Source organism: Aotus nancymaae, unplaced genomic scaffold (assembly GCF_030222135.1).
Source record: "Aotus nancymaae isolate 86718 unplaced genomic scaffold, 86718_ANA_hifiasm-v0.15.2.pri h1tg000032l_0, whole genome shotgun sequence".
Taxonomy (NCBI): Eukaryota; Metazoa; Chordata; class Mammalia; order Primates; family Aotidae; genus Aotus; species Aotus nancymaae.
Genome location: NW_026988445.1, coordinates 6,049,453 through 6,069,640, shown reverse-complemented (window position 1 = coordinate 6,069,640; position 20,188 = coordinate 6,049,453). Strand labels below are relative to the sequence as shown.

Genomic DNA, 20,188 nt, shown 5'->3' with positions numbered 1-20,188 from the left:
TTTTTATGTGTTCATTTAATAAGAGTGTTAAACCCAATCCTGTTTTACAGGTGATGGGGTGCATAACAAATAGCATTTTCTGGGAAATATAATTGACTAATCCTATTATGTCTGTAGCAACAAATTAACCTTATTACTACTAGTAAATGGTGATTGATTATTTATGCAAATAAGTTACCATATTCAGCTTTCTGATTGAAATAAACATATACAAAAGGTGTTTTAATATGACTTGAACTTTTTAATTAATAAAACCCTGAGGGGTCTATTAATTCACTCATTGCAATATTAGTTATTTACTTGTGTAATTTCTATTAGAGCTAATATATTTGCTTGAATAAAGATGAGATAATTAATACCATTAAAATTAGTAATAGCTTTTGGAACTATGTTAAGGTATACTTTGGATTTCTACTAAAAATAAGCTTAAACCTGACTTTAAAACTTTGCAGTCAGAATATGAGTATACTAGCATATCACCATAATCATCCTAAAATTACTAATACATTAAAAAACATGTAATCTTATATCATGTATATCTGAATTCACAAATATAATTTTGGCTTACAAAATTATCTTTTTTGAAGCATTGTCAAAATTAGTTTTATTTCTACTCTTCTAAAGTAAGTTATTAGAACAATAAAAATTTAATGCAAAAATTATTATTCTATAAACTATACTAACATCATTCCTAAAATAATCACCAATCAACAATATAAATCACAAATATAACTAATGTCCCTCTCTTTGCTAAAAATGCTATTAGATATATTCCTTTTAAGCAGATCAATAAAGCTTTTCCTATCCTGATATACTGTTCATAAAATTATTCAAACTTGAATATTTTTTGGAGAGTTTTCAATTATCTGCAGGAATTGAAAGTTAAAATTGATACAAATCTTTTAAAATAAATATTAATTCTTATTAGCTTTTATTTGTACTTAAATGTCTATAAATACAATTCAAAATTAAGACTCTTAATGAAATTAATGTGTAAACAACTATGTAAGGAATATTTCAAAATCTGCAGCTTGATTTCTCCCCAATAGCCAAGACAGGCTGTAAAAATTACTAACAACACTGAGACTGAAATATGTGTCTTCTGTTTCACCACCACATATGCACAGTTTGCCTTGGGAACAAAGGTGCCGCCATAGGTTCAAAGGGTTGTCTTTTCATCTCTAGTTACCTGTGATCAAATGTTAAGATCACTGTGATGAAGTTTACCAACGTGCTAGATCCAAATTAAAATCCCTGATATTTTTGTAATATTCCTCTCTGAGGGAAGCGATTTGAGAACATAATTTCACCTGTAATGTCCTCAGGTCTGTGAAGCCAAGTGTAAAATGGAGGTGACGACACCAGTATAGAGATTTGTAACTAATTTTTATTAATAACTAAAGGAAAGCCAAAAAAGAAAAGGAGAAAATGAATGCTTCCAATTGGTAACACTAATAGAAGAAAATTAAAGTAGAAAACCTTAGTTTATCTTTGACAGGTTAAATTCTAATAATATGATTGTTACCATTACTGAATGCCCTCTAAGGGTCTGGCACTATTTTAAATACATTACATTTAATCCTCATAACATTCTTCCAAGGTGGGTTTCATTATCCCACAAATGCACAGGGAAGCAGAGGCTCAGAAAACTGACGGTAATCTCGTGATATATTACCCTTAGTGAGAGAGCGGGGATGTCAACTCAGTTCTGTCTGATGACAATACTTGGGTTCTTTCAACTGAGCCACAGTGCCTCAGAAATAATTATTTTATTGGATGCCAAGGAGTTTTGGAGACTAGGGATCACTAAAGTAAAGTTTACATACACTGATATTATCAGCAGCCTATGTGGTATAAAGAAGAAGACAAATGCATTGACAGCTTGTATTTGTTAACACAAACATACTTAAAACACCATGGTAATAAATGAAAATCCATTAAGGTCTATGATTCAAGTGCTTTAGTTAGGTTTGTGAAATTCTTTGTCGGACCAGGTGAAGAACTTTAAAATTGAAATGAAATCAAATTAGTTAAAGAAATAATACATAGAAAGTCTCTGTAATATTGTTTGGCACATGGTAAGCACTCCGTAAATATTTGCTATCAGATACTCAGTATCTCAACAACCTTGAATAGAACAGAATTAACAAATGTTCAATTAAATCTGATTTCACTATTTTAGGCCAGGCACGGTGGCTCATACCTGCAGTCCCAGCACTTTGGGAGGCTAAAGAGGGGGAATAATTTGAGGCCAGGAGTTAGAGATTAGCCTGATCCATATGATGAAACCCCATCTCTATTAAAATACAAAAATTAGCCCAGCGTGGTGGTGGGCGCCTGTAATCTCAGGCTGAGGCAGGAGAATTGCTTGAACCCAGGAGGCGTAGGTTGCATTGAGCCAAGATCGCAACACTACTCCATCCTGGGCAACAGAGTGAGACTCCTTCTTACTCCCTCTTCAAAAAAGAAAAAAAAAGATTTAACTATTTTAAAAATTGTTTTCTTCATTATAATACCTATCATAAGTATATGGAGCACAACTAGAACTCATATTAAGAAAGATTCAGAGTATAAAGACAGTTCAGAGTTACTAAAATTAACAACTGTATTGTAAAAAATAAAATATTATCAGATTTAAAGAAATAAGCATATTAACAGTAGTTAGTTTAATGAAAGTTGAAATTACTAATAACTAAAGTTAAAACATTTCTGCTAAAAGGAATTTTTGGTTTGAAATTCTATATAAAAATGTAGCACTTCAATTATACAACTAAAATTTTTACTATCATAGATTTTACAAATAAAAGTTAAAATATTTTGAGTTTTCATTTTAAAAAGTATCTTTAAATGATTGCCTAAGTATTTGAAGTCTAGAGGCCTCAGATTGAGTGCCATATCTATTTCTACTGGTTTTGTATCTCTAACTCAGCCACATAACACCTCTGAGCTTGTTTCCTTACCTGTTAAATGAAGATGACTCAGCTCTACAAATCCAAATAAATATGAAGATAGTCACCATGATTAAAAAGTATTGGTATTTAGACTACCAAGTAGAGGCTAGAGATGCGGAAGATCTATGTTCCAAAGGTGGATGGCCAGCCCAGGATTTAATATGTTTTTTTAATTTGGATGCCTCTAAGGATGACATTCAATTTTAGGGCTCACTCTTCACCACTGGGACTTGACTTGTTCCTGCCTGGAGAAATTCGAATATGTGCCTCTGGCCAGAACTACACACTGAACTTGAAGGTGTATGAGAAAAAATTAAAACCCAGAAATTGCCAGTTTCCTGACTAGATCCCTAGTAACAAAACACACCTCAACCCAAAATTCATGCTTTCCTTAAACAATATTTCTTTTCGAGACTATTCCATATGCCATTATTCTTTCCTAGTAACCAGGACAAAACTCAGGGTATTAAAATTTTAGCAAGCATTGTAAAATAAATGTCTAAGTATTCCAAATTCCACGCTTACATTTCTATAAGAAGATGTAATTGCTGAAGCAATTTTATTAAAAGCTTTACTTGAAAACTTCCATCAAAATTTAGAAACGCTCAGAAAATGGTTTTAATCTCAACATTAGCTCAACTAAAAGAGAAAACATGAAAGCCACCTCAGCCTAATAACTTGTTAGTTCTTGATCAATTCACAACACAATAAAAAGCCACTCAGAATGAGTTTTGAAAGCGAGGTTATGCCCTCCGTGTTGTGTTATCACCGTTGCAGATCACACTGCTGACTTGGACCTTTCTGCCAGCATCGCAGCGGCTGCCTCTATGAAGCTGCTGTCACAGACGAGTCATGGTCCCTGCACACACCTACACAGAAGCACGAAATTGAACTCGAAGTAGTGTCTTTGTGATATCTTTTCAACAAGTCATGTCCCATTCAGCCTGCTAGTTTATCTCTGTCAGGCGAGGGGCCCAAGTGGCTTACAGGAGCTGTCAGGGACAGGTAGACCAACCTGCTTTGTGCTGAGGAGGTAATGCATCTTTCGAGCTTGGTAATCTCTTTTCTCCTCTTCCCTTTTGAGGATAGCCTTCTTCTCTTCTCGTTCTTTCATTTCTGCAAACTCCTCCAGTGCCTTCCTGCATCAAAACAATCTGCAGTTAGGAGGGGCAACCATCATCCATATCCATCCAAATCAGTGGTGTCATCCATCTATCTTACCTGCATTTTCTACATGAATCTTTGCAATATTTAGAAAGCATTTATGTGATTTTTCTGTGATTATGTTTTTGAGATCAAATGAGTTTATTTATAATTAATTCAAAGCTGAGAAAATACTCATATCAAATGCAATATAAGTGTCTTACTAAATTATCAGGGTTTTTTGCTTGAAGGTTAACTTTTTCGGACATATTTAAATATCCCAAGAAAGCCTTTGAACTACTGTTTTCCCTTATATTTTGGATTTGTATATCTATATCTAATCATTTATTTTGCATACTAATGGCCTAATTTTTAAAATGTGACAGGTTTTATGCACATACTCAATTTATTGTAGGCTTACTTCAGTTGACAGTTCAAATAATCCCAGTAAGATTATATATATTATTCTGCACTTTAAAGGTTGACATTTTGTCCAATTGTATAGATAATTTGAATAAAAACTAAATGAGGTGAGAAAGTGCAAGTCTTTTCAAAGTATAATAAATTCTATTAAATAATGAAACTTTTCGTCATTTATTTATGTGTATCTAAGAAATATAAACAAAACATAAGCTTTAAGTATACTGTGTGAAAACACCTGCTAACCAGATTATGATATTATCAAATATAGAAAAAAATAAATCCTTCATTTTCAAGGAAAAATTTAACAATTTGTGTTAAAAGAATATTTTGAAATTGTACTATTTTTAAAAAGCAGATATAGAACTTAGTGTCTAGTTCTGTAAGTAAAATTTTAAACAAATCTTCTGAGCATTTTTCTCAAAGGTATCTAAGGAAAGTAAAGGAAAAACTTCCAAAAATAAAAAAAGATTCTCCTTTCTATTTCAATGTCTAGAAATATTTTTGTTGCAATTTTCTGTTAAAGGCTACTAATACAATACTTCATACAAGGTTACTTATGAAACACACTGACGTTTAAAAATCACCAAGCTATGCTATTGCAGCAGAGCAATTTTTTTCAACATAAGATTAAATTGCAAAATAAATGAATTACTTGGAGTGGCATGGCCCCCATTTTGCCACCCTTCTCTTGAAAATTGCTTATTAATATGAAAAAAGGAGTCAGAAAATAGCCTGTTTTACTTTATGCATAGTATTTTTGGGGGCTTCTGCACCCACAGAGCCAGGCTAGCTGCACATTTAGATTGTGTTGGCAAGCTGGTACAATGACCTCTCTGACCTGCATCTCAAGGCTATTATTAATCGCTAAGTAACCTGGTAAAGCCAAACAAATTTGTTTCCATTGAAAGGATCTCTATCTGTGTCTGAGAATTTGTTCTGTACCAAACAAACCTCATTAACTGTGTCCATTTTTGACAAAGAACCAGGAGTTAGAGGGATTGGTGACCTTTCTTTGTCCTTAAGGTACAATTTTCAAGGCAGTTACATATGAATAAATGAGAATTTTTGCTAGGACAAATAACAATCATATGTTACATTGAAAAGTGGGTACATTATTACTTTTAATCTTTACTACTGATATTATGAAAAAAATAAAAATTAACCAGAGAACTCCCACTATAAAGATAATTACTCAGAAATGCATGTCTCCAATTTTATATTATTCTAAATATAAGTCCAGTCATTTTCTAAGTAATCATAAAAATCAAAAATACATCTATAAAGAAGTTTGTGCTCTATAAATAATTTAATAAATATGAAAAAAATCTTATATAAGAAGAAAGGCCTAATAGAATTGAAAACATATATGAATGGGTAAGGTACAAAGATGTGCATAGAAGTGTAAGTTATTTGAATTAGTAAATAGAGTCCATCTTCAGAATATGGAAATGTATACAGTGGAGTGGTTAAGAGCATAGACTGTTTTGTTCACAGGCATGGCAAAGTGAACTAAAACTCTGAGATAATAGAAAAAAATGTTACTTTCCAGTGCATAAAGAAAACACTTAGGAAACATTAAAAACACTAATCTGGTGTAATCTCAAACACAAAAGTAGTTAATTTAATAAGTTCATCCAATTATTGAAAAAAAATCAATTCTTAGGTTCCAAATTGATTTCTTGTAATATTCGAGTGTGTGGATATATTGAACAAGACAGTAATATTTACATCAAACATTCTTTGTTAAAAGATGAAGTAGGAATTACTGAATAAATTATTTATCCTTGATATATGTTTTTGTTATATCAGTAGGATGAAGATATTGCTCAGTGTGCAGGATGCAATAAAAATTATGATCTCATTAAAAATAAAAGGATGGAAATCATTCTAACTAGGATTCCCTATAAAATTATAAAAATTACCTATATTTTTATCTGGAGATTTTTTAAATGCAGTACTTCTAACATACTTAAATAGGTTATTTTCCTTTTCTTATATTTCAGATGTTTTTTCTCATTTCCAATCTCAAAAAAAATCCTGTGATATATATGGTATAGCTTTTACTAATTACTCTATTTTACAAATATGGAAACAAGTAAAGAGATTAAATGACCTACTGTGATTAACAAATAAGTTAATGACAGAAATGCAATTATAATCTCTGTGTTTGCAGGTTTTCTAACTCCAGCCCAGGCTGTCATCTTCCTGGTACAAGAAGTATTATGCCGAATATATTTTTATTGAATTAGCCATGCATATTTTCTTTTTTCTTATAATCCTGTCTTCTACCATATAAAGAAACTTGAGGCCGGGCGTGGTGGCTCATGCCTGTAATCCCAACACTTTGGGAGGCCAAGGTGGGTGGATCACGAGGGCAAGAGATCAAGACCATCCTGGCTAATATGGTGAAACCTCATCTCTACTAAAAATACAAAAAAATGGCTGGGCATGGTGGCGCCTGCCTGTAGTCCCAGCTACTCAGGAGGCTGAGGCAGAAGAATCACTTGAACCCAGGAGGCGGAGGTTGCAGTGAGCCGAGATCACACCACTACACTCCAGCCTGGCGACGGACAGTGAGACTCTTTCTAAAAAAAAAAAAAAAAAAAAAAAGATTAAATTCCGAGACTTTCTGCCTTGTTACCATTATCTATAAACATTTTCTGATATTAGTTTTAAAATAAAGATTAAAAATTACTAGATAAAAATTACTGAAACTTTTGCAAAGCTTTATATATTTGAATATATTTTGCTAATGATATTTATAGGGATAATAAAATATTTACATATTCTAATAATGATAGCAATAATCATAGCCATTGAGAGGCAATATAGTGGAATGGCAAAGTGCATAGACTCTGTTTTGTTTTGTTTTGTTTGAGATGGAGTCTTGTTCAGTCACCAAGGCAGGAGTGTAGTGGCACTCGGCTCACTGCAACCTCCACCTCCTGAGTTCAAGCAATTCTCCTGCCTCAGCCTCCCAAGTAGCTGGGGTTATAGGCACGTGTCACCACACTCAGCTAACTTTTGTATTTTTAGTAGAGACGGTGTTTCACTATGTTGGCCAGGTTGGTCTCAAACTCCTGACCTCAGGTGATTCTCCCACCTCTGCCTCTGAAAGCGCTGGGATTACAGGCATGAGCCACTACACCCAGCCAAGAGCATAGACTCTGAAGTGACACCTGTTTATCACAGCTCTGCTGTGCTGCTTACAAGCTGTTTACCCTTTGAGCTACAATATCCTCATTTGTAAAATATAAATATATTAGTGTTAGTATCTTTCCCATTAAATTATTGTGAGGATGAGATAAGTTAATCAATGTAAAGTACTCAAAATAGTGGCTGGTACACAGTAAGGTGCTATGTAAGTGTTAGCTATTTGAGCATTAATTACTTGAGCCAAGTATTAGGCTACATGCTTTATCTACTCAACTGGATATGCTTTCTATAATTCCCTTGGTGGTCTCCTCCTTCTCTCTCCCAGTGAGAGTGCACTTTGTGAATGGAATTCCACAATGTAGAGCATGGAATATGTCTTCCTAACAGGCATGGGGTAAACTCTGATCAGTGAAAAATAGGAGACAGAAAAGAACCATGCAAATAAATTTCTCCTTTCTCTGTCCTCCACCTACTGCTCTGAGGGGTGATTTCTCCTTGCAAACCTGAAGAAAACCTGTGTAGCTAAAGACAATAAGCATGGCCGGGTGCAGTGGCTCACTTAATCCCAGCACTTTGGGAAGCCAAGGTGGGCAGATCACTTGAGGTCACGAGTTCAAGATCAGCCTGGCCCATATAGTGAAATCCTGTCTCTACTAAAAATACAAAAAAATTACCCAAGCGTGGTCGTGGGCACCTGTAATCCCAGCTACTCAGGAGGTCAAGCTAGGAGAATCACTTGAACCCGGGAGGCAGAGGTTGCAGTGAGCCAAGATCGCGCCACTGCACTCCAGCCTGGGAGACAGTGTGAGACTCTGTCTAAATATAGATATATATATCTGCTGTGCTATATCGCATCACTATGTGGCTCTCTGTGAAGCAGTGGCCAGGACTGCAGGAGTTCATCATGTCTCATTCTTCTCTACAGAAACAAACCCAAAGTCCAGCTGCCAGGAGTGCTGGTGGCTGACTGTTCATAACTATATCTCACTGGAGACAATCGGCTGCCCTGCCCCAAGTTTTGTTATCCTGCCCCTAGCTTGGATTCAATCAATGACTGGGAATTGACAGATTACATAGGCCCAGAGCCTTTGTCTCAGTCTGGGACCAATATAAAGGGCCATCCAAATCCCAGGGCTGAGACCTCCTGATGCAATTCAACTTTCCCCTCAACCTTCCTCCTCCCTTCCCTTAAAGATGTTACTCCCTAAATCTCATGCACCAAATCACTGTCTCAGAGTTGTTTCCATCTATGGCACTTCCCTCCATGACCTCCTTTTTCTAACCCTCATTCATCTGGTATTGAGCCATCCAGAGTGTCAGCACTTTAATCCTCAATTTACATTCTGCTTTCAAGAGGTTCCTGGCTAAGACACAGATATCATCTCATTTAATACGTTCATAGTCTTGTGGGGCAGATATTATTATACTAATTTAACAGATCAGGAAAAGATATTCACAGACATTAAATCTCTACCCAAACTCCTACAACCAGAAAGTGATGGAGTTAGAATTTGAATCTAGGTTTGACTCCAAAATCTTTGCCTTTAACCACAATACTTTACTCATATTGCCTAAATCCAGTATTTTATTTAAGTATCAATAGGACTTTTTTTCTGAGGAGGTAACTTTGAATACTATATTACATATATTAGTTTTCCAAAGCACACAAATGGAAAAGTCTGCTCTTTTTTGGAATGATTTCAATCAACCATAACTACTCGTTCATCACCAGATCATAAGATTATAACCAGGTAGCTATGTTGTGGCCATGAAATACACAGACCTCAGCATTTTCCACCACAAATGTCCTATCTTCCTTAAAACACGTTTTCCATTTGCCATTTTTTGAGTTAAATAATTCTAATGGACAATGTACAACATTAATGTATCAAAAGAGATTGAAGCTGAAAAGATGCTTAAAAGTTATTTTGCACAATACAACTAACAAACAATACAAACATACAAGGACTTTCAGCATGGTCCCCTGCTTCTCTCTCCTCACTTCATATCACTCTCTCCCAGATCACTATGCTTCAGTCACAATGGCTGTATTTCATTTCCTAGCAAACCGTTTATTTCTACCTCAAGATATTCACTTAAATTGTATTTTCTGCCTTGAATTTCCTTTACAGCAATCTAAATTCTCCCTTCACTGTTGTTTTCACTCATAAACACCATAATTTTGTTTTTCTTCCATGTGACTTAATAAAATTTACAATCATACATTTATAGATATATGTTTGTTTAATATATGTCTTCCCGACTAGACTGCAAACTCTGTAAAAATAAAGACTATGTCTATGTTGCCCATGTCTATTTGAATAAATAAGTAAATATTTTTAAAAGACGACTGTCTCCATAAGAGCATTTAGGTTTAGGTATATGAATGATGATAGGGACTAGAGAGAAGTGACTGCAAAAGCAAATATATAATCCTGCTCAATCCCGAACCCAAATGAAAGGTAATGGTTACTTCCTATCATGTAATAAATTACGTTTTCTTGCACTGCATATTTTCTTTTCCTTGTTACCTTTTTTCCTTTTAAACTGTTTCTTGATTTTGTCTAATGTCTGTACCAAAGGAGAAAAATAATATATTTCTATAAAATATTTTTGAGAAAAAAGAGTACTGTGCTTAAAATTATATTATTTCCACAAGTGATATAAGATAAAAAAATCCAAACTCATAATCCTAATAAACATAATATGTAATATGTATAATATGTAACATATTATATAAATGACTCAATTATACACAGTTCAATATTTGCTCAGTATACTCATTAAATGCTTTATTCACCATAATAAAAACTATTAAGAAGATGGACACGTATGCCATTCAGAAGGGAGCTTTATATTCAGCTATTCTTTTTGCTTTTCTTGTTCATTTCAAAATATAATACTAAAAACAGAATCTTTATAATTTTTACATTCTCTTCTTTGTAAATCCAGAACAAAAAAACAAAAAATCTCCATTCTTTTCTCTAAGAAGGCTTCATAGATCTCCTCAACAATAATTAATCTCTAGTTGTTCCCACGATAAGAATCTCACTCATTATGAATCCTTTACTGCTCTTTCATATATATATTACATTCTACCATACATTAAAGCAGTAGGCATGCATGCTTCACTTGCTAACTCCCCATCCTGAATGCTAAGGCCCTGCTATAGGCTGATCACTTGAGTCCCCCCAAATTCACGTGTTGAAGCCTAAATCCTAAATGTGATGACATTTGGAGGTGGGGCTTTTGGGAGGTAATTAAATTATGGAGTTGGAGCCCCCATGGGATTAAGAACAGACCTGAGAAAGATGCTCTCTCTTCCTCTGTGAGGACACAAGGAGAAGGTGACTGTCTGAAAACAAAGAAGAGTGCCCTTACCAGATGGATATGTTGGCACCTGTCTTTGATTTTCCAGGCTCCAGTACTGTGAGAAACAAATTTCTCTTGTTTAGCTAGTCTGGAATTCTGCTGCAGCAGCCCAAACTGACTAAGTCAGGTCCTGAAGGTCAAGAAGAATCTTTATTCATTGATGTGCCCCTCCCAAAACACTTGGCATAATACCTAGTATAAACTTGGTGCCAGCACCCTCTTTATTTCTCAGTTGACTAGTACATTTCATCACTCCTGATGGTTTAATTAGGAGAGAGAAGAAACCACATTGAGAAAAGCCTCTGTTGGGGAGTGTGGGTAGAACTAGAACTCCACCTCTTTGCCTCAGACAGTGGTTCTCAAAGTGTGGTCCCTGGACCAGCAGCATCAACTTCACCTTGGAATTACTAAAAATGCACTTTCTCAGATCCCACCTCAGACTGGCTTAATTAAACATTCTGGAGGTGGAGCACTGAGGCAGCCTATGAAATACTACAAAGAAGACAGGAAATGTACTTCACAATAATTCCATAAAAATACTAATTTTGACAAAGAAACAAAGAATTATATCCAGATTGTTTTAAAAGCACAAATTCCTAAAACTGCAAAGGCAACTGCTAATAAATAATACTACACAGTTTTCTCAAATAAAAACAAAATGTTATCATCTGCACCATCTTTAAGAAAAATCAAAATTCTAAGGAAATGGATTTAAACAACTCTATCGTCTTTATTCTGTTTTCATGGCAAGTAAAGTCAGAGTGTGCTTCTGTTGTAAGATGCCTTCAAAATAAAAATAGTCATGGGTGTGGTGGCACATACCTGTAATACCAGCTATTCAGGAGGCTGAGGCGGGAGCTTCAGTTGTGTCCAGGAGTTCAAGACAAGCCTGAACAATATAGCAATGCCCCATCTCAAAACAATTAAAAAAAAAATAGTCGAATGGCATTAGTTTCTGCTGTGGTATATTTGAAATAAAAGTATTTTAGTTAAATGTATTGAATGTATTTACATTTCATCTCTAACAATTGTCTGCTCTGAATATGTCCACATTAATATAACAAAATAAGTAAGCAACAAAAGAAAAAAAAAAGACTAAGTCTAAAATACAAGTAAAAATACTAACCAGAAAATAAGGTAATTATATGCTAGGATTCTGTGTTTGAATTCTCAAAATATTTTGTAAGTAATAAAACCTTGGGATAGATTATTTGGAAGTTATTAAAATACCTAAAATATTCCCATTAGAAATAAAATTTAAGTCAGTCAAAAAACTTACACCACTTATTTTATCTACCTTATTTTGCTACTGGTTACCTATATTCCCTGGATCTGTTTGACAGGTGCTGCAAATTCCATTACGGCAGCCCTTCACAAAGGGAAAATATGTTTAAAATGAAATATTCTGTAGTACATAGTCATTAACTCAAGCACTCAGGTTGTGCCTGAGTTTCACACCTTACTCTGAAACACAGACTTGAAACTTTAACATTTTAGAAACATTTAAAAAGGTCCTCTCATAAAAAAAAGGATAACGTTTAGTTACAAAATCTTTTGTTGCAGTATAGAAGAGTTTCTCTTTAAAAATATCTAAGCTGTTTAAAGAGTTAATATTATGTAGATAATTAACACTCATTTGTTTATTCAGGCCGGTATTCACAAATATGTTTTAGATATTTAGAGAAATAAAGATGTTTAAAGCATAGTACCTGCCTTCAAGTAGGCTGCAAACAAAATAGCTGATAATTTGTCAGACTGTAGAAAATAAGTCTGTGAAAGAAATACATATGTAGTACTTAAGTTCAGAGAGGTCACTTCTGATTAGAGAGATCACACAAGGTTTCATGGAGGTGATGGTATTGGAGATGGGAATTCAACAATGAGCAAGTTTTCACTAAATAGAGAGAGCAGGGATAGAGAGGAGTAGTGCTGAAATAAGGCTGGATCACTCACTAGAAACTCTTGCTCTCTTTGGTAGGCTTTGACCAACAACAGCAAAGGACAGAAATGCACTTTTGAGAAGAAAGTTTTCCTGGCCACATAAATGGGCTCTCTAAGGGTAATGCTAGCAAATCTATTCTCTATAGAGGAGACATTTTGAGAATGAAAAAAATAAAAAAGGTGATAATGGTCGATGTTATAAAATTACAATACCATGACTTCAGTCTGATCATACAAAGGGATTGCCCAATTGCTCTATTATTTCATTTACCTACTTTGCATGATTTTAAAAAGCAATAAGACCTCATTCAAAGATCATTCATGAAAATCATTTCTTTTCTTCTTCTGGCTTTTTTGAATCAACTTGGTTGAAAATAATTTTTGTATAATATTCTTTCTAAAAATATGCACATATTTCACTGTAAGAGTATTTTCCTTTTTATCATCTAGAGAGCTGCTCTAAAAGGAAGTAAAATTTTATATAATATGTATGATGTCAAATAATTGAGAATGACATTGAGCTAAGTAAAACAATAGTAATAATAATAAAATGTATTTATATAGTACATTGTTTTCAGGTGATCCAAACACTTTCAGACATTAATTCAGCCTCACAACATTCCACTAAGGTTGGTAAGGGGCAGATATTATTAACAAGGTCTCTGTTCATCTTTGCGAAATAAAATGACTTTACAGATTGTGACTCTGAGACACAGCATGGGGGCTTTCCTGCATAGAGATGAAGGCACATCACATTCTCTCCTTTGCCCATCTTCACAGCAGTTCAGCTGTGGAGGAGGAGGATCAATCTACTAAATTTATGTTTTTGGTAGAGTTCAGAATTGAGGTAGCTAAAGTTCCCATTTCATATAAAAAAAGTTTCATGATCTTATTTATTTTGTGTTTACTCAAACATCACACATTGTCTCTCCTTTAAAATGTGTTAACCTCACTTTAAAGCAAAAATAATTGCTGCTGCTTTTGCATGCAATCCACTCAACACAGATAAGGGACATCTCGAAACTAATCTCGAGGCTAGCATAAAGCCATAATAACATACTATAGGATGATGTGAACATATTTTAAAGCAGTATGCTACATGTAGCTTCAGAAAATATCTAATGAGTTTTGGGAAACTATTTACTGACCAATTCTTTCATAGCTGATCTTAGAAATCATTTTTATATGAATGCCACAGAGAATACCATCCCGTTTATTGTTGGATAAGAAACTATTACAAAACAGTAGTAATAGAACAGAGAGAGAGAAAGAGAGAGAGAGAGAAATAAACTGGAGTAATTTTCTTTCTCCATTCTATTCATTGCCAACTACAAGAGGGGAAAAGAATACATATAAAGGGAAAGGAAATGGAAAAAGCTGTAAAGCATTACGAATTATAAAGCATTAATAAAAAAGTGATTAAAAATAAATGATTCTTCATCAAATTGCTGTTTTTGTAGTAGGTTACGACTACATAATTTCCTATTTATCATAAAATTTCAGTTTATTTAGGTATACATATGTTCTATAAATTCCTATTCTATGCTAATATTATAACTAAGATATATGTTATCATTCTTCTCCAAAGATTCATGTTTTTTAGTCTTAAAACTGTTAAAGAATATGATCAAGTGTTTATTTTGGGTTTGCTTAATTCCTATGCTAAGAATATATTCTAAAATATAATTCCAGTGTTTATATTTCATATGTTTCTAGGATCTCTAGGTTGTCTTTTATTATGGAACACTTAAAAGAAAGGAAATAAACAGATTATGATGATCAGATTTATATTTCAGAAAGATCATTAAGGCAGCTGTAGGGAGAGTAGACTGATGAGGAGAGCTAGGAAAAGAATTGATAAGGCTCGGTCACCAATAGAAAAAAGAAAAGAATTTTTAGAATGAAAATCTCATGTTTCTGGCTTGGTTACCTAAATGAAGAATGGTTCAATTTACCACAGAAAGAGGAAGAGGTTTGGGGAAATAATTATATCTAAACATGCTTAGCTTGAGATGTCTGTGGGATGTCCAAGTGGCAATGGTAGCAGGCATTTGAATAGATGGTTAAAACAGCCAAGAGAGAGTTCTGGGTGGAAGAAATCTTGGAGTTATGAATCACACAAGTGCTAGCAGAAGTTACAGAAGTGAAAGTGACCATCCATAGCATGTAGAATGAAAAGGTAAATACATCGAGGAGGGAATACTACACTAATATTTAAGGTCAAATAGAGTACACAAGGAATGTGGAGAAGAAACCATTAGAAAAGGAGAAAGGAAACCAAGAGAAAGTGGTATCAGAGAATTAAGTTATAAAATCGGAGATGAAAGTGGTTTATGGCACCTTTATGCTTCAAAGAGATAAAGTAAGATGAAGGCCAAATAGTCCACAGGACAGTATGACATATATGATTTTTTTTTAGCACTAATAACATTTCCTCAATAAAATTTCATAATAATATAAACATATCTTCAAATGTGATTAAAAAGTTTACATATTATTAATATATCAAGCATCTGCATCTGAGATAAGTCTACTCAAAATCAGCAATATGACAAATAGCATTCTCAATCCTTATCACAGAGTTTTTTAAAAAAGAAACTTTCTTTTATCTTCTATCAAAAAATCAGGTAAGGGAAGTGAGAGATAAGAACTTTCAAGTCCACCCATTCCTCAAAGCTAGACAACCATAAGGCTAAGTCCATGGGCTAACACTATTTTAGTCTTTTACTTTCAAATGAGTAACATTTTAGTATGTTCCCCAAGATTTTTTTTTCCTCTAAAAATCACTACAAAAAAGAAGGATTTGAAATTCAGACTGCTTTTTTGTATTTGAAAACAAAAACAAAAACAAAAACAAACCTTGACTGGGCATGGTAGCTCACAACTGTAATCCCAGCACTTTGGGAGGCTGAGGCAGGTGGATCACTTGAGGTCAGGAGTTCGAGATCAGCCTGGCCAACATAGTGAAACCCTATCTCTACTAAAAGTACAAAAATAAGTTGGGCATGGTGGTACATGCCTGTAATCCGAGCTACTCGGGAGGCTGAGGCAGGAGAACTGCTTGAACATGGGAGGCAGAGGTTGCAGTGAGCCGAGATCGCACCACTGCACTGTAGCCTTGGCAACAGAGTGAGACTCCATCTCTCTCTCACACACATACAAACCTTACTGAAGAAATTGTTCATTACATTACTTAGCGTCTCCTACTGAGGACTCATGTAAAATTTCTTTTAGGTTAATTGCTAGGAAAAACTGTTTCTTGGCATATGCAGTAATGTTTCTCCATTTTTGTTAATGGGACATACTTAACTAATCATCTTCCCTGATCAATCATACTATCAGCATTATCATATCTGTATTTCCCTTTACTGTGGTCCCTTTGTCCTTTGTAAACTGCTTGAAATTCATTGTGGAAAGAGTTAAATTGAAAAACCCACATAGTAAGCTTTTTCCTTTTGTTAATTCCTTCTTTGGACTAAAGCGCTTTTTCCTTTCTATATACTTTGCTTTTAAATATTTTGAAATACCAAATTGTAAAGGTAGTACATTTTTGTTAAAACACAGTATGTGAAAAGACTGTGATCAAATGGTTAATCACATTCCATTCTTTAAAATGATTACATGGATTATGTTATTAATTAGTAATTATGAATAAATAGCAGACTGTTTTTAAAGCAGAGAATATATTCCATATTTTATGTTGGATACCCTGGCTTATGTTATTATATAATTTCTACCAAATTAGTAACTATAATTATTATATCTTGATAGATAAAACTAGTCTACAGAAAAAAAGTTATATTTATAGTTAACATTACAGACTAATCTGTTTCTAGAAAACTAAATGTTTTCTTTACCTCTTTAAGAGAACTTACTATAAAAGAACCTATCATCAACTTACAATTAGATAAAACCAAACCACTATCATTTAGTTGGCTGAGATCATAATAGTATGCTTTTAAAATGAGGTTTACTGAAACGTTATCTCGAGGTAATCATATTTATTCTCCTTATTTACACAATATCTGTGGTGCTCTACTCATGTCCTTGAAATAGGGAACAGGGACACCATAGTATGAAAAAGTGGCCTCGCCACTGGAGTTCATAAATTTTGTTCAGCTTTGGATGAGTTCAAAGAATTGCCATGTAAGAAAAGCCTTACAGAGGGAATTTATCTGATTATGGCAGTAATAATTACCCAGCTGTTTATTGCAGATAGAGAAATAATTCATGTAGGCAATAGGCCGTGGTGGCAATGACACTCCGCATTTAGTAAATATGCAAACTGTTCACTTCTAATTAACCAAGCTAGAGGATGCCCTTATTAAATGTATAAACTAAAAGTGCCTTCCTGACAAGTGATGAATTGTTACAATGCACAAACTCTTGCCACAGAATTATTGGAGTGAACTTGGGGCTTAACTTCATTAAGAGATCTTGTGGGATAGTTAAATGAGGATGGACAGCATAACAAGGCTTACCTGACAGCCAATGATATGTTAGAGCTTAATGGAACTGCACCTTTTCTTCTGTCCTACTTAGCTGTTCAGATTCACAATAGATAAATTGTGAAACTGCAAAGTTAATTTGAGTTTGGATAATAAAAATAAATGAAATAACATGGCAGCCCACTTATGGAAGCTACCTGACAGTTTACCTACTTATTGAATGAACCTACAAAACAGCTTTTTTTATGATTCAAATATCATTCATACATCAAAAACTTAAAATATGCCATTCTTTAAAATCATTCGTTTAATAAAAATCCTCCTGTGGAATAGCTTTAAAATAAAATATCTTTCAAAAAAGCAAATGAATGAATTTTATCAAAGAAAACACAAAACAAATTAATCTTAATATTGGCTCTGAGTTTCACTTTAAGCAAATAATTAATTATGAAATAGTTCTTTGTTTTTATCTTATGCTTAACCTTACATTGAGATAACTATTCATTCTTTATCAAACAGCTATGCTAATATTTGTATACCAATTAAGAAACAGGCAATGTCTATTTTACAAATTTGTTGTGAAAACTGAATAAGATCATAAAGGGCTTAGCACCATGCTTGGTGTGCCATAAGTGCTCAAAATACATTAGTGATTTTAATGTGTTTGAATGACACTAGCTCTATTTGATCAAAATATTATTTGCTATTGTTTTATTACAATATATTTTATTTCATAATATTATTTCTTCCATTACCTTTGTAGTAACTAAATAAATAAGTTTCAAATATTTAACATATAGTATGTTTCCAGCACTGTTCTTTTATTCCTTATAAGTTGAATTTACAAAATCCAAGGCAGTATTAGATAGCCTTCCAATACAGGTACTTTGTAAATGATTTGGTACTAATAATCAAAATGTTAAGATGATTTTAGGATGCACTCCAGGCAACTAGTCAACCCAAAGCAGAGCTCACAAAAAGTTAAAGTAACTAAATATATTAATATTTAAACAACTTTATGACATATTTTTGCAGATGGGAAAAGTGAGGTGCAGAGATAGTGAGTAAGTTGACTAAGGATACAAAACTATTCATTGGTATAGGTGAGATTCACGCTGAGGTCTATTGAGACTCTATCCTTGCCCGTTCATCTTTATTACCCAGATTTTGTGACTATAAAGTGTATAAGTTGGCATTTTAGATAATGCCAGAATATTACTAAAAATGTTTGCTTAATTATCCACTTATTGTACAAGAGAGGACAAATATGTAAAAGTAGTATTATACATTTTAAGAGAATCAGACTCTTTGACTATTGAAATCTTCCTCCAATTTTATAATAGATAACTTCATTATTGAAGATTTATGTACTATGAAAGAATACATAACTGGTTTTGAAAAATGTATGCAATCATACATTTACAGTATACAAACATTTTTTCAATGAACGCTATGCATCAAGAACTGTAACAAGAAGTAGGGAAATTGTCAATATATGATAATACTGACAATCTTCAAAATAGAAGCTAAAGCTTCCATATCCCAATGAGAGCATACTACCATAAAGGGCCAAAATAAAATCGTTTTGATTAAGAGAGGAGCCATGTATAAGAGTAATGGTTTTTTTTTAAGGCTTTAAATGCATTTATAAATTTAAAACAACTTAGGTTTCACAACTTGAAGAAAGAGTAAGTCCAAAAAAAAAAAAAAAAAAACCAAAGATGATACTCCATTTAAGGAAACTATAATAATAGCCAATATTTACTGAGTGCTTATTATAGTAATAATGTGTAAAATTCTAAGAAAGACAATGAATATTTGTTCTTTTGCCTATAATCCTTTTCTAAAAGCAGTCAAAATGAAGAAAAAAACAAAAATTGGGAAAACCCTCCATGAAAACAAAGGAACAGTCACAACCCCCATCATAAACTCAAGAATAAATGGAAATTGAATGAATGAAGAATATCTGCCAGATTCAATTTAATTTAAAGCCCAAGTACACTGTATCTTCCTTAATCACAAAATCAGTGTAGTACATAGGCAAGTTTAATATTGAACAAATTTGATGGCCCTAGTAAGAACCCTAGCCAAGAGGATTTATAAAGACTTGGGGATAACAGGGATGCAAGACTGAAGACAGAATTTGCAGCCAAGCAATTTCCCTTTTTGTTGATAAGAACTTCTGATTGGGTTGACAACTGATGGCAAATTGGGCTGCAGGAGAATGAGGAAAAGTAGCCTGAGAGCTGTTGAATAGTCAACTGATGAAACAAAAGCCAGTTTATGAGCAGTAGAACTTCATACTAATCCCACTTCATGAAATCAATATCCACAGTGACAGGTGGTCAAACAGGACTTGGGAGGATTGTGACAAGAGCATAGCTGCCTATTTCTCCAGTTTATTTTTCATCCCTCATCAGATAGTTGAATGACTGAACAAGAAAACAAGCCATCAATATCCAGCCTTCTAGCTTAAGCTTTAAACAGAGTACAAGAATTTTTAGACAATTAGAGATTTTGGTAAGGTATAACATTACTTCAACAAAATATATTACTTTGGTAAGGTATAACATTACTCAAACAAAATATATTACAATAATCACTTGGAAAATGAAAGAAAATATATCATTAACAAATATAATAGAAAAATACAAGATTTTTACAAATAAAATTAACAAAAAAAATACAGTTTATATGAAGATAATCATAAAAATTTACTGGTGAACATTTTTAAAATCCTCACATAAATGAGAC

At 33.5% G+C, this 20,188-nt stretch overlaps 1 protein-coding gene across 2 annotated transcripts in view; it reads right to left on the bottom strand.

Moving 5' to 3' along the window:
* SPATA17 (spermatogenesis associated 17) overlaps window positions 1-20,188 on the bottom strand; it is a 212,468-nt gene that overhangs the window by 113,925 nt on the left and 78,355 nt on the right. For both annotated transcript variants that reach the window (XM_064383459.1, XM_021677167.2), the window contains exon 6: window positions 3,967-4,090. In XM_064383459.1, coding sequence (XP_064239529.1) covers window positions 3,967-4,090 — 124 coding nt within the window. The remainder of the gene's footprint in view (window positions 1-3,966; window positions 4,091-20,188) is intronic.